The sequence below is a fragment of the Stegostoma tigrinum genome, chromosome 5 (genome assembly GCF_030684315.1).
Source record: "Stegostoma tigrinum isolate sSteTig4 chromosome 5, sSteTig4.hap1, whole genome shotgun sequence".
NCBI lineage: Eukaryota > Metazoa > Chordata > Chondrichthyes > Orectolobiformes > Stegostomatidae > Stegostoma > Stegostoma tigrinum.
Genome location: NC_081358.1, coordinates 78,561,806 through 78,577,805, shown reverse-complemented (window position 1 = coordinate 78,577,805; position 16,000 = coordinate 78,561,806). Strand labels below are relative to the sequence as shown.

Sequence of the window (16,000 nt, the reverse complement as noted above, 5' to 3'; positions counted from 1 at the left end):
ATGCGAAGTTCTCAGTCTTGGTTCTGTTGCAATGGGAAGTGGTAAGAATTACCCCGGCAAGGTAAAGTTAAATGGCATTTCCCTCAGAGTCCAGGTGCTGCTATTTTCTTCTTAGTAGTTAATACGTATTATGGTCACAAATTGGGAAAAGAGAAATGTGTCCGTCTGTCTGAAGGTCAATAACAAAAACAACAAAAATATCTGCTTTTCATATATCGTTTAGAAAAAAAATATTGAATTTAAACATGTTAATTAAAGCTATAGTGGTAACAATTTGTTAGCTGATGTATAGATGTGTCAAAAAAGGTCTAGTGCAAACTATCTACTATTCCTGACAGTGCTTGCTTTTATAGAGCCATAGAGATGTACGGCACAGAAACAGACCCTTTGAACCAACTCGTCCATGCTGACCAGATATCCGAGATAACTCTAGTCCCATTTGCCAGCCTCTCTCTAAACCCCTCCTATGGATATATCCATCCAGATGCCTTTTAAATGTTGTAATTGTACCAGCTGCCACCACTACTTCTGGCAGCTCCTTCCATACTCTCACAACCCTCTGTGTGAAAAAGTTGTCCCTTAGGTCCGTTTTAACTCTTCCAAATCTCACCTTAAACCCATGCTGTCTAGTTTTGGGCTCCCTTATCCTGGGGAAAAGATCTTGTCTATTTACCGTATCCGAGCCCCTCACGTTTTTATAAACCTCTATAAGGTCACCCCCTGAGCCTGCTCCAGGGAAAATAACCCCACTCTATTCAGTCTCTCTCTCTATAGCTCAAGCCCTCCAACCTAGCAACATCCTTAGAAATATTTTCTGAACCCTTTCAAGTTTCACAACGTCCTTTCTACAGCAAGGAGACCAGAATTGCACACAATATTCCAGAAATGCCCTAAGCAATGTCCTGTATAGTTGCAACATTACCTCTCAATTCTTTCCACTCAATGCACTGACCAATAACAGCAAGCATACCAAACACCGCCTGCACTATCCCATCTACCTCCGACTCCACTTTCAAGGAACTATGAACCTGCATTCCAAGGGCTCTTTGTTCAGCAACACTCCCCAGGTCCTTACCATTAAGTGTACAAGCCCTACCCTGATTTGCCTTTCCAAAATGCAGCATCTCACATTAGTCTAATTTAAACTCCATCTGCCACTCCTTAGCCCATTGGCCCATCTGATCAAAATCCCATTGTACTTTGAGGTAACCTTCACTGTCCACTACGCCTCCAGTTTTGGTATCATCTGCAAATTTATTAACCCGACTTCCCATGTTCACATCCAAGTTATTTTGTCAATGACGACAAACAATGGACCCAACACCGATTCTTGCGGCACACCATTGGTCACAGGCCTCCAGTCTGAAAAGCAACCTCCCCCACCCCCACCTTCTGTCTTCTACCATCCAGCCAGTTCTGTATCCAAATTGCTACTTCTCCCTGTATTCCATGTGACCTAACCCTGCTAACCAGTCTCCCATGAGAAACCTTGTTGAATGCCTTACTGAAGTTCATATAGATCACGTTCACTGAGGTGTCCTCATCAATCCGCTTTGTTACTTCTTCAAAACACTCAATCAAACTACTAAAATATGATTTCCCATGCACAAAGCCATGTTGACTATCCCTATTCAGTCCTTGCCTTTCCAAATACATGTACATCCTGTCCATCAGGATTCTCTCCAACAGCTTGCCTACCAACGATAGCAGACAGATTGCATGACTACAGTGCAATCTTGTGATTAAGTGCTTCATACATATTGAATCAGTTTCTTTACTCTCAGAGGCCATGAGCACAAATCAAAATAAAGGTGAATCCAAACCCTGTAATTATACTGTGGCCATCAATGATTTTTTTGCACCCCTGGAGCATATTCTCGAATGTAATGATGCAAAAGCTCATAAATGACAAATGCATGCTCTGACAATAGTGCAACAGATGTTTTGTGACTGTTATTTTGGTTAATCTAAGAACATATTCACCTGTTAGGTGGCTATAAATGACAGTATTTACGAAAAAAGCAGATGCGACCTCCCTCGTGTCCTGATTAATATCTAGCCTTCAACTAACAGTACAAGAGAAGCAGATTATCTGGTCATTTTGCAATGCTCTATTTAGGACTGTGCTGAACAACATTGGCTATTGCGTACCTCCTATTATAACAGCGGCTACACTGCATAAACTATTGGCTGTAAAGTATTCTGGGACATCTTGAGGTTGTGAAAGGTATTATGTAATTGCAAGCTTTGTTTTGTTCCTGTGCATCAAAGAATGAGCTGCATTTTATGGTACCTTTCAGAACCAGACACTTTCTGGTAAATTACTTATGAAGTGCTTGGAAACAGGTGTAGCAGAAATTTCACACTGTAATGCTTCACAGAGTTAATAAGGTATACTAATGTTGGTTGAGAGATATATATTGTTGGAAGCACGTGGAATTCCAGAACTCTGTTCTTTTTTGATTAGCGCCATTGGATTGTAGATTTCATATCGTTACCACTTGGTGAGGACTGATGAATCAGTACCATATTTATTAATCTCCTCGGTTAGCCACAGCATAGGTGAATGCACTTTGATGAACACTGAAAGTCAGTGCAGGTCATTCTCCAATAACGTGGTAGTTGCATTGTTGTATGATCTTGCGCTACAAAAAAAATCGCATTATAGGGAAATCGCTATAGAAAATGACTACACCTGCATAGCAGAAAGCTGGCAATATCCAAACAATAGCGTTGTTATTCACCAATTGCATCACAGCCAATTTGCGCTAACGAAACACACTTTATAGCAGAGCTACCTGTACAAAATAGGGGCTACGATTCTACAGGAGGTGCACGCAAGATTCTTGAGGGACTTGACATGTAGATGTGGAAGGGACTTTTTCCCATTGTCAGAGTCTAGGACCAGAGATAAGGAGTAAAATCTCTTAGAGGATAGTGAATCTGTGAAGTTACTTCTGTCATGGGCTGCCAAGGCTGGGTTGTTTAGTATAGTCAAGGGCAAGATAGGCACATTTTTAAGGGAATCAAGGATTCTCGGGAAAAAGCAAAGAAGTGGAGTTGAGGATCATCACATCTGTTATGATCTCATTGAATGGTGGAGCATGCTGAATTATTTGAATGGCCTGCTTTTGCTTATATCTTATCGGTAAAAAACATAGGCAAATAACAACAAACTCTGTGGAGCAAGTCCAAGGGAATGAGCTGACTTTCTCACAGTTCATCTGGTTTCTGGCAATTATTTTCACATTGTTGTCATTCACTGTGTGATAGAAGATCCTCAGTTTGTCAGGCCACTCCGACCTAGGTCTTTGCTTGAGTTGTGAAAGCTTCTGTTCAGACCTTAGAATTGCTTTTCACTCTGAGAATGAGAAGAGAGAGAGAGCCTTCTTTGTTTACAGGCTTTCTGGAGGTCAGAATGTAACTCCCTTTCTCAGCTCTGTGACAAGCTGTAACATAAAAATGCAAAAGACTGTTGGTAGGCAGTGATTCAACCGAAAGACACTTTGTGCCAACTTCTCTCACAGAATTTTCAAATCCCATTTCTCTGAATGTTTTATGACTTTTTTTAACCAATATGTGAAGAACTCACAGTTCCATTTTTGACCTTCAAATTGCAAAAAGGGACACCTGCCACTTTCCCTGCAACACATCAGTACCTGAGCTTCTGTTTCGGTGAGGGTCAGGAAGAGGATTTAATTCTCATAATAAGAGGTGTTCCAAAATGACATGCTTGGCATCGGTAACTTGAAACCAAGTCAGCAATTAATGGCAGTCTTGACAATACAGTTGCTGAATTGTGCAAATCCACAGTACTCCAGCTTGATTGACTGACCGTCTTAGCTCATTTTGAAATCTGGAGGGATTGGCTATTGCAGGGAGATGGAATTCTTCTCACTTAATTTAGTTATCAATGTTAGCCAATATCAAATTTGCTACAGTGATTTAAGCTGGATAGATATTAAGAGCATCTCTGGCAAGCTCAGTTAACCTTGCCAAATTCCACATATAATTCTGTGCTGCATCAGTTTGATTGGGTTAATGCAATTTGAGCCTTTGGCAAGAGACTTTGAATTCCAAATTGAATGAAAATAAACCCTGTAGATGGGTGAGGATTCACCACTACAATGATTTGGAGATTCTCAAAATTGAATACCATTCATGTTATACACCCAACTTAATTGGACGAAGGACCAAATGGAAGTCACATTTTCTAGTGTCATAATTTGTTATACAAATCGAGTCGTACTTAAAATAGAGATTTTGGCAGTGGGACTAGTAATATTGCTTTTAGATATGTTTATTATATAGTACAGCTTTAGTTTAAAGCACACTAAGCAACTGTCTGATAATGCGTCATTTGATTTCTTAAGGCAATATCGAGGAAATGAGGGTCAAATGCGGGAACTCCAGGACCAGCTTGAGGCAGAGCAGTATTTTTCTGTAAGTATTATTTTGGTATTCAACAAGTTAACTTCAAATACAGCAAAAGTACTTAAAGCTGTACATGACTTCTGCGATCTAGAAATAATTTTAATTACAAATGCTCTTGAGATTCAAGTTTGTTTTACATTGTAGCTTTAGTGATCTTTTCCCTGTGGGCCTGGTTACCATTGAGAAGGTGGTGGTGAGCTGCCCCTTGAACAGATGCAGTCAGTTTGTTGTAGGTACACCCATAATGCTGTTAGGAAGGGAGTTTCTGGTTTTAGACCTGCTGACAGTGAAGGAACAGCAATTATGTTTTCAAGTCAAGACAGTATTTGGCTTGGAGGGGAATTTATACTAGTGTTGTATCCATGTATCTGCTGACCTTGTCCTTGTAGATGATGGTGGTCATGAATTTCTAGTCTAAGGTGTAAACTAGCAAACTGCTACAGTTCATCTTGTAAATGGGGCCCAATACTGGTAATGTGTTTCGGTAGGGGAGAGAGTGAATGTTTGTGAACATGGCACCAATCAAGCAGGTTGCTTTTTCTTGGGTCATGTTAAGTGTCTTGAATGTTGTTGGAATTGCACTCATCCAGTCAAGTGGGGAGTATTCCATCACATTCCTGGCTTGTGCTTTGTTAATGGTGAACAGACTTTGGGTAGTCAGGAAGTGAGTTACTCACTATAGGACTCCTAGTCTTTGATCTGCTGTTATAGCTACAATACGAATGACCAGTCCAGTTCAGTTTCTGATAAATAGTAACCCCAGGACATTCATAGTAAAGAATTTAATGATGGTAATGTCATTGAATGTCAAGGGGATGATGGTTAGATTCTCTCTTATTGAAGACTTCTTGGCACTTGTGTGGCACAAATGCTATTTGCCGCTCATCAGCCCAAGCTTGAGTATTGGCTAGACCTTTGATGCATTTGGACGCGGACTGCTTCAGTGTCTTGAGTGGTGCTGAACTTTGTGCAATCATCAAAGAACATCCTTATATCTGACTTCATGATTGAGCAAAAGTAATTGATGAAGCAGCTGAAGATGTTTGGGCCAAGGACGTAACCTTGAGAAACTTCTGCAGAAATGTCCTGGGGCTGAGGTGATTGATCAACAACCGTGATTGTCTTTCTTTGTGCCAGGTATGACTAACTTGCCAAGATTTTCTCCATAATTCCTGTTAACTCTAGTTACTAGGGCTTCTTGATGCCACACTCTGTCAAATACAGCCTTGATGTCAAAGACAGACATTCTCACCTCCCCTTTGGAATTGATCTCTTCTTGTCTGCATTTGAACCAAGACTGTAATGAGTCCAGGAACTGAGTGGCCCTGGCAGAACCCAAACTGATTATCAGTGATGACTGATGGGTGCGAATTGACAGGGTTTAATTTGTTCTAGTTTTTGTGTACACAACACATCTGGGCACTTTTATAGGTTGTTGGCTAGATGCCACTGTTGTACCTGTGCTGGAATAGCTTGGCAGCAAATTCTGAAGCACATGGTTTTATCACTATTGCCAGAATATCGTCAGAGTCCAGACCCTTTCTTGATATCATGTGGAGCGAATAGAATTGGTTAAATACTTGAATCTGTGATGCTGAGGACCTCTGCACAAGTCCAAAATGGATCATCCAGTTGGCATTTCTGGCTGATGATTATTGCGGATGCCTCAGCCTTATCTTTTGCAGTGATGTTCTTGATACTCTCATTGTGCCCTTAAGTGAGTTATTTAATTGTCTGCCATCATTCATAGTTGAAGGTGACAGGATTGTAGAGCTTAGATCTAATCCATTTATTGTGGAATTGCCCAGCTCTTTGCACCACTTGCTGCTTATGTTGTTTGGCATGTGAAAAAAAATCTGTGTAGTAGCATCACCATCTCAGTGTTAGGTATGCCTGGTTCTCCCCCTGTCTTGATGATAATGGTGGAGTAGGTTATATACCAAATCATGAGGTTGCAGTTTGTCTTGGAGTGCAGTTCTTCTGCTAATTCTAATAGTCCACAGCATTTCAGGAATGCGTAGTTTTGAGTTGAGAACTTATCAAAATTAATCCCATTTAACTTGGCAGTAGTGTCACAAAACACAATGAAGGGTATCCCTCGTGTGAAACTGGAACTTTATCCCTACAAAGCCTATTGATACTGTCATGGACAGATGCATCTGCAGTAAGCAGATTAGTGAAGATGAGGTTAAGAACGTTTTTCCCTTTTGTAGGTTTTTTACCTCAGAGTCATAGAGTTGTACAGCATGGAAACCCACCACTTGCCTAAGATCCAGTCTAGCAGCTATGTCTTTTAGAACTTGATCAGTTCGGTCAGGAATGGCCCTGCAAAGCCACTGTTTGTGCTGGACTTTGATGTCTCCACCCATACTACATTTTTCATCTTTGCCACTGTCAGTGCTTACTTTCTGATGTTTAACATGGTAATGAACAGGAATTTTCCTTGTCTGCATTTGCCTGATGACATGAGATATCACAAGGCCCACAGTCAGTGTTGAGGACTTAGAGCAATTGCCTCCTAACTGCATACCATTGTGCTGATACCTTTTCTGGGCCTGTCCTGTCAGTTGGACAGGACATGACAGGAATAGTAATGGTGATATTTGGGGCATGTCTTTCAGGTTTGAGCATGGTTACATCGCGCTACTGCTTAACCAGTTCCTACTGAGGCTCTCCCAATTTGGGCATTGACCTCTCCATCTCCATTGCATTTATTCTGATGATGCCAACTTTGACGAGGGAGTCTCTGATATGTCCACCTTCTTCCTCAGTAGAGGTTTTCCCAGCACCGTGGTTTGATAGGACCCTCAGCTGGGTCTGACACATCTCCCACACTTCAGCCCTTGCGCTCCTCTCTTCCCTTCCACAACAGTGATAGGGTCCTCTTGTCCTCACCTACCATCCCACCAGCGCCCACGTTCAAAGGATCGTTAGCCACCATTTCCACCAGCACCAGCAAGATGCCACCACCAGATATATATTCCCCTCCCCTCCCCTCCTGTGTCAGACTTCCACAGGGACCGTTCCCTCTGGGACACCCTTGTTCACTCTTCCTTCACTCCCAACAGCCACCACAGCCTCGTAGCAACACCTGTCCTCCCTTCCCAGTATCCAAGGGCTCAAACACATCTTCCAGTGCACTTCACACAATCTATAATCTACTGCATTCAGTACTCACAATGTTGTCTCCTCTATCTTGGGAAAATGAAGCACAGACTAGGTGATGGAACGCGAGAGTTCTGTAAAGCTATCTGAAAGAAAGACCCTGAACTTGCAGTTGCCTGCCACTTCAACACGCCACCCAGTTCCTTGGCAAACATCACTGTCTTAGGCTTGCTGCAGTGCTCCAGCATAGCTCAGAGCAAGCTGGGAAGAACAGCACTTCATTTTCTGCTTGGGGATCTGCAGCCTTCCAGACGCAACATTGAGTTTAATAACTTTAGGGCTTGAGCTCTCCCAAGTCCTTACCCCAGCCTCCAAAAACCAAGCCGTGTCTTTCCGTAGTCCACTATTACACATCATCCATTGTTAGTCATTAGCAGTCCCCATTAATAGCTATCACCCTCCTAGCTAAATCATTTTTCAATTCCTTGTCTGTCTCTTTGGGCTGTATCCCCACCTATCATTTATTCCTTACCTCTTCCCCCACCCTATCTTCTTCTTATAAACCAGCATTTTCATGGCTGCCATCAGTTCTTGGAAGGGTCACTCAACCTGAAAAGTTAACTGTGATTTCTCTCCACAAATGCTGCCAGACAGACATGCTGAGCTTTTGCAGCAATTTGTATTTTTGTCTCTGATTTACAGCATCCACAGTTCTTTCAGTTTTTAACCCAGCTGTTAGCATGGAGGAATTTGCAGTGTCAGCAGGGCTGAGTTTGCCATTGTCTTTTCTTGTACTTGGTTTGGTGCCAAATTGTCTGTTTGCTTTCATTTCTTTTTAGAGACTCTTCAGCATTTGTTGCAATTTGGCTTGCTAAACCACTCCAGAGGGCTGTTCAGAATTAATCGCATTGTTGTGGGTGTGAAGTCACATATAATCTAGGGCTGGTAAGGACAGCAGATTTCCATCCTGAAAGGGCATTTGTGAACTGGACATTTTAATATCAGTTGACAATGGTTTAGAGGTGGTTATTAGACTTTAAATACTGGACTTTCTTGAATTCAAAATCCATACGAACCATACTGCACTGAAACAGACCCTTTGGTCCAACTCGTCCATGCTGAACAGATATCCTAAACTGATATAGTTCCATATGCTAGCATTTGGCCCATATTGCTCTAAACCCTTCCTAATCATGAAACCAAGCAGATGCTTTTTAAATGTTGTAATTGTACTTGCCTCCACCACTTCCTCTGGAAACTCATTCTGTGCATGCACCATCCTCCACGTGAAAACGTTGACCTTCAAGTCCCTTGTAAGTCTTTCCCCTCTCACCTTAAACCTTTTCGGTCTAGTTTCAGACTCCTATAACCTGGGGAAAAAAGACTTTGATTCTTCACCCTATTCATGCCCGTCATGATTTTATTAACCTCTAAGGTCATTCCTCAGTTCCAATGCTCCAAGGAAAAATGCCCCAGCCTCTTCAGCCTCTCCCTATAGCTAAAACTCTCCATTTCTGGCAACACCCTTGTAAATCTTTTCTGAACACTTTCAAGTTTGACAATGTATTTCCTATAGCAGGGAGACCAGAATTAAATGCAGTATTCTAAAAGTGTCCCAAACAGTGTCTTGTTCAGCGCTACATGACATCCCAACTCCTATACTCAGTGCACTGACCAAAGAAAGCAAGTGTGCGGAACACATTCTTCACCACCTTGTCTACCTGTGACTCCACTTTCAAGGATCTGTGCACCTGCATCCCAACGTCCTTTTTTTTTCAGCAACACTCCCCAAAGCCCTCCCATTATTTGTATAAGCCCTGCCCCACTTTGCCTTACCAAAATGTAACACCTCACATTTATCTGAATTAAACTCCATCTGCCACTCCTTGGCCCACCTGATCAAGATGCCATTGTACTCTGAGGTAACCTTCTTTGATGTCTATCACATCTCCAACTTTGGTGTTATCTGCAAACTTACTAACTATACCTTCTATGTTTGCATCCAAATCATTTATATAAATGATGAAAAACAGCAGACCAACCTACAATCCTTGCGATACACTACTGCTCACAGGTTTCCAATCCAAAAAACAATCCTCCATCACCACCGCCATTCTGTACAATTTGCAAGAAATGCTAAAACATAGGGAAAGAAACACTAGTTCTGTATGAGAGGAGTGTGAATTATAGTAAAGACCTTGCCTTGCCAGGGAGCATGTTGCTAGTGCCTCATTTTCTTCCAAGATTCGTCTGTTGAACAGAACTGGACTGGCAAACATCATTAACATCAAATGCCAAAGAAGTGTCTGCCTTTATAGTACCTAATGTGTTATATCAATGTCAACTGATATCATTTGAGGTTAAAAAACCCCAGCTACATCTCAATAACTTATGAATAAAGGTGTGGCTAAACTACCAAATGGTGTTCATTTAGACAACATCATAATATGTAGTTACACTTGGAAAGAACATTCAAGAACATCTCAATTATACGGTGCAGTAGGGGGGGAGAAATTAAGTACCATCACTAAGCGTGTAATATTAGACATCAGTGAGACTAAAGCCAGATAGGTCCTTTGACCCTGATGGCTTACCTCCTTGCATCCTATAAATATGTAGCTACAGAGGTAGTGGGTGTGCTGGTTGAAATTTTCCAAAAAGAACCCTTGATTCTAGAGAAGTACCACTTAATTGGAAAACTGCCAATATGACACCCCTGTTAAAAAACGAGGAAGGCAAAAGGCAGGTAAGCTTATTTTTTAACATCAACATGTTGGAATTAGTTATTAAGTAAAGACATTTGGAAAATCATAATCTATCAAGCAGAATGAGTACGGCTTCATGAAAGGGTATCTAATTTATGAGAGTTGTCAAGGAAGCCTCAACTTGAGTGGATCGAGGGGAATCAGTAGCTGCGTTGTATTGGACTTCAAAAAGATGTCTGACAAGGTACTTCATAAAAGTTTAAGTCATAAGATAAATGGTTTGAAGGAACAAAGCAAATTTAATGCAGTCAAATTTGCAGATGACAGAAAAGTAGGTGGAGAGGCAAGTTATTAAAAGAATCCAAACAGACTGCAGAAAGAGATAGTAGGAACTGCCGATGCTGGAGAATCTGAGATAACACGGTGTGAAGCTGGATGAACACAGCAGGCCAAGCAGCATCAGAGGAGCAGGAAAACTTGACGTTTCGGGTCAGGACCCTTCTTCAGAAATGGTTAGGGTTAGGGCTAGCAGAAGGGTCCCGACCCAAAATGTCAAGTTTTCCTGCTCCTCTGGTGCTGCTTGGCCTGCTGTGTTCATCCAGCTTCACACAGTGTTATCAATATGTTTCTGTAATCTGAGATACGCTAAGTAAGTGGGCAAAAAGTTGGAAAATGTGAAGTTTGTTCATTTTGGAAGGGAGTTACTTAAACAAAAGTTGCAGAAAGCTGCAACACTTTTGCATGAAACACAAAATTAACACACAGATGCAGCAGGTAATCAGGAAGGCTACTGTTGGCCTTTATTTCAAGGGATTTGGAGTAAAAGGTAGCAAAGTTTTAGTGCAACTGTGCAGTGCACTAGTGAGACCACACTGGAGTATTGTGAGCAGTTTTAAGGAAAGGTAATATTTCATTGGAGGTGGTTCAAAGATGGTGCACTAGGATTGTCCCTATAATGCAGGGATTATTTTATGAGCAAAGTTTTAACAAGTTGGGACTGTACCCACGAAAAGAATGAGAGGTGATCTCATTGAAACAAAAACTATTCTTACAAAGTTTGACAGGATTAATACTGAGGATGTTTCTCATGAGTGTCCAGGACTAGAGGGCATAGTATCAGAATAAAGAAGTACCAGTTTAAGACTGACATGAAGAATTTCTTCGCTGAGTTGTGAGCCATTGAAACATCTTGCTGTGGGGTCAGAATCCTTCTATATATTTGTGGCTGAAATAGATTCTCCTTTGGTAGAAGAATCCAGGATTGCAGGGATAACATGGGAAAGTGGACATGATGAATGTCGGATCATCCATGTTCTTATTGAATGGTGGTGCAAACTCAAGGCACCAAATAGGCCACTCCAATTCCTGTTTCTTATGGTCTCAGAAGATCTGCTTAAGTAATAGCAGTTAGTTGGCTTCACAATAAACCTGGGTAAAAATGACTATTGAAAAGTAAGTGTAACTCATCTGGATATATTATATTACCACTGTAGCGTAAGAATTGCCAAGCAAAGCAAAAGTGAAGTCTTTGATCAACTTCCCCATTCCTAAAACTAACCAAGAAATCATGAGATTTTTAGGCATTTGTGCCCAGTTACAGCATATTAGCTGGACCTTCAATTTAATTTGTTCAGTGGAATGTCAAGCTGCCTTAGAAAATCTGAAAGCAGTAATAAAAGGACAGTGTTTGCCGCCCCTGACCTATCAAACCTTTTAAACTGATGATTGATGCCAGTGTCTTGCCGGTATGGATGCAGTCTTATTACAATGTGATGAGTTGATAATAGAAAAGCCAGTGGGATGCCGTCTTAAGAAACAACACTAATATCAGAGGATATACTCTACATTAAAAAAATGAAACTTTGGATTATTGGCTCATCCACACTTAAGGCTCCAATTACAACAAGGTTGAAATGAAACATTAATCTATATTGAATTAATCTGCTAGCATTTGTTCAGAAGGTTAAAATGTACAGATGGAATTTATTGGTTCAAATACTCAATCTAAGAATTTTCATACTTCTGGTAAAAATACCATGACAGCAGATGTATAGCACAGAATTTAAAAGGATTAAAAGACGTTAAGAATTAGAGAGCGAGAGAGAGATTTGACAGAAGATTGTATAAAATATGTATAAAGCATGAATGGGGTTAAGCCTCATTTTTTGTTGTCTGTGTGTTATATTCTTTGTGATGGATTGCATTTTTGAAATGGCATTTCATCTTTCTTAAGAGTGGAGGTATGATAAGATGATATGTTTTATTCTTTTTGTTTTTGGATTATGGGGCACAAAGGAAAGACATTGCTTTAAACCAAGGACATTGTGCAAAGATATGTCGTATTTTTGAAAATCATATTTGCCGGAGCACTGTATGAGTTGCTTATACAATGTTTCCGGGAACTGAGAAAGAAAGGTCAAATGGAACGAAACCAGAAGATGGCAAGGACTGCAGATGTTAGAAGTCAGAGTCAATAAAATGTGGAGCTGGGGGAGCACTACAGGTCAGATAGCATCAGGGGTGCAGGAAAGTCGAAGTTTTGGATTGAGACCCTTCATCAGGATTGGGGATGGAGAAGAGAGCTCAGAAATAAATAGAGGGAGGGTTTGGAGCTGGAGGAAAGTAGGTGGGATGATGATGATGGATGCAGGTAGCAGCTTGTAGAGATTGGTCAATGGGAAAGGTGGGGCAAATTGGGAAGGGTGGGGCAAATAGGTGAGAAGGAAAGTAGACAGTTTGTGTCAGGTCAAGGAGGCAGGGATGAGAGGGAGGGGCGGACTTGGGATGAAGCTGGCATTGTGGTGATTTTGAATCTGGTGAACTCTGTGTTGAGGCCATTGGAATGGAGCCAGTTGGCTTCTGAACGAATGTACAATAACATTTTGTTTGATTTTTGGGCAGGTGACCATAGTGTGTGTGTAGTCAAAACACATACAGAAATTTCTTGTTTGTGAAGAAAAAGTACCTAAATCTCTCTCTCTCCTTCCTGTGTGCCAAAAAAACAGAATCTCCTGGCAGTTGTTATCATTCACTATTTCCTTTTAGACTGCTCTTACTGTAAAAACTTTGTCAAAAATCTTGAAGCACGGCAAGGGTGAATCCACAACCAGCGAATAATAGGCTGGGCAAGTGTATCCACAACCTCATGTCATTAGCCAAGATTCAGAAGGACTTGAAAAAAAGCCAAAAGAAAACAGCTATTCATTGATGTCTACAATCTAGAACTGCGCTTATGACTTTTTACTCCACTTCCCCATCCATAATACTGTGCTTTGCCTAATCACTTTTGTACAGCCTGTTTGTATGTATATAGGAATTTTTAAAAGGGGTGAAGTTATAAATTAGTAATTCTTGTTTCTTTCTTGCCATCGGTTAAAACACTTTTTTATTACAATAAATACACAGACAGTTAAGTCAATCTGAACAATTTGATGGTTTAATTAAATTTTATCATTTGTGCTGGCTGCAGGAGTAGTGAGACTTGATTTCCAGTGTGCTACCCCAATGAGTTGTGATAAAATTTCTTTAAATTTATTTAAACATCAATTTCATTGTGTAGCTTAATTTGTAGTGTTTGATCCTTGTTTTCTAATGTGAGGACGAGAGCCAAGTATTAATTTGGCATTTTGACCATGACCTTATAATCTACAGTTCTGACATTCAGTTCTGTTTAATTCGTCAGACACTCAATGCTAATAGTTCTATCATAGAATGCTTGATATTACCATTGTCATGTTTTCATATTCCTCATTGGCTATATTCTTTGTCTCTTGTTTTCTCATGCTGCTATTTCCTGATTTTTTTTAACTTTGTTGTAATTTTTACCCTCGCCACCCTTGTAGACTATGGTTACATTGTTCTTTTGCATTTGTCTTTCAGTGAATGTATACATCTTCCAACATCTAGGATGGGCACTAAATTCTGTCCCAGCCAGCAAAGCCCATATCTTCTGAATGAATAAAAGAAAACTGTCTCTTTAAATATGTAATAATTTAATGTTAAATATTTTAAATGTCACTGGTTACTAGATTGAAGACTAGATTTGCACTGAAATGATAAAATATTCTATACAGCACCATTATAAAAGGTCTGGAAACTAATAAAAAAAAAACACCATTTCTTGTTGCAAGTTTTATTATTTGTTTAACATCAATATTGCAGTATTTCATCTTTTGAAGTTGCATGGTCCATTTTGGACACAGCTGTAGTAACAATTTATTTGTGCAAAATTATGCATTTTATGCCTTTATTTTTCAAAATGAAGTATTTTGGATAATATTGGATTTGTTCACAGACTTTGTATAAGACTCAGGTTAAGGAGCTCAAAGAAGAAAATGAAGAGAAAAACAGAATAAATAGTGAACTACAAAAGAGGATGCAAGAGCTCATCAGTGAAAGGTAAAAAAAAAATTCATTGTCCTGGTGCTGACTTGCTGAAAAAATTCAATATCAGAAAGAATGCATAATTTCAGTTTCACACTTGGTCACCTCTGGACTCAACAGTTATTGAGTTCAATGATTCTGTCCCCTGACTATATTCAAACCCCCACTTTCTCTCCATTTCTTTTTATTTAATCTTGTTTTTCTTGGTATTAGTTTTGGATGACACCTCTATCATTTTCCTGTTTATACCACCTCTGGACCTATCTTTTCTTTCTTTATTTGACCTATTACTACTCAAAAACCAAAAGAACTGCTGATTCTGTAAATGAGAAACAAACACAGAAATTGCTGGAAAATATCTGCAGGTCTGGCAGCATCTGTGTAGAAAAGTCAGAGTTAACGTTTCGGGTCAGATGACTCATTCTTAACCCTGATTTCTCTTCACAGATGCTGCCAGATCTGTTGAGCTTTTCCGGCAACTTCTGTGCTTATTACTACTCCTTACTGCTTTTCCTCAACAAATTGTCTATTATTCCATGTCTCAAGCCTTCCAATCTCTTCTTTTTTGTCACCCCTACCCCATCTTTAAAAGTTGTGATATTTCCAACTTTTCCCCGTTCTGATGAAAGGTCATGACCTGAAATATTAATTCTGTTGCTTTTTCAACAGTCGCTGCCAGACCTTCTGAGTATTTGCAGCATTTTTTATGTTGATGTACAGTGGCTGTCATGATTATGTTGAAACTATTCCATGCCTGCCATTGGAATACTAGTGTCCAATATTAAATGATCATCCTGGCGATCATATTTGACACCTGTCTGAGTCATGGTTATCCTGTCAACCTTATTCACTAACAGTTATTATATCATTTCATTGTGGTAATAATTCCCTGTTTGTGTAATAGGGCTTGTTCTAATTGAATGATTTAATATTTACGATGAAAGAGGGACCTGCATTTAGAGTATGCTGTAATACCGCTGATCCTCAATAACTTTTCTGTGGTGATCATCTGTTGTGGCCTTCTTTAAGATGTCCCTTTGTCTTTTTTTAATTTTTCCTTTTTCTCTGCTCCACTGCAATTTTTAAGCATCGCTTGTTCGATAGCCTAATTTAGGATTAAATCGCTATCCTTACTGCAGTCTGAATTTGAAAATAATCGTTGTAGCATTCTAGGATTCAGATGCATTTTCCACCATTCTGACCATCTTTCTTCCAATTTTATTTCTCCGCTCTGCTTTTTGAAACACCTACGTCTACTTACAGCTTTTGCCTGTGCATCACTATTCTTTTGTTTTCTGAAGGTTAGTAAACCATATGACCTGTTGCTGTTCCTGTAACACACTTCTAATTGACAGAGCCGCTATCATTATGCA

At 40.1% G+C, this 16,000-nt stretch overlaps 1 protein-coding gene across 3 annotated transcripts in view; it reads left to right on the top strand.

The window, feature by feature from the left end:
- rock1 (Rho-associated, coiled-coil containing protein kinase 1) overlaps positions 1–16,000 on the top strand; it is a 214,406-nt gene that overhangs the window by 156,260 nt on the left and 42,146 nt on the right. For all 3 annotated transcript variants that reach the window (XM_048529564.2, XM_048529565.2, XM_059646086.1), the window contains exons 21-22: positions 4,374–4,443; positions 14,539–14,642. In XM_048529564.2, coding sequence (XP_048385521.1) covers positions 4,374–4,443; positions 14,539–14,642 — 174 coding nt within the window. The remainder of the gene's footprint in view (positions 1–4,373; positions 4,444–14,538; positions 14,643–16,000) is intronic.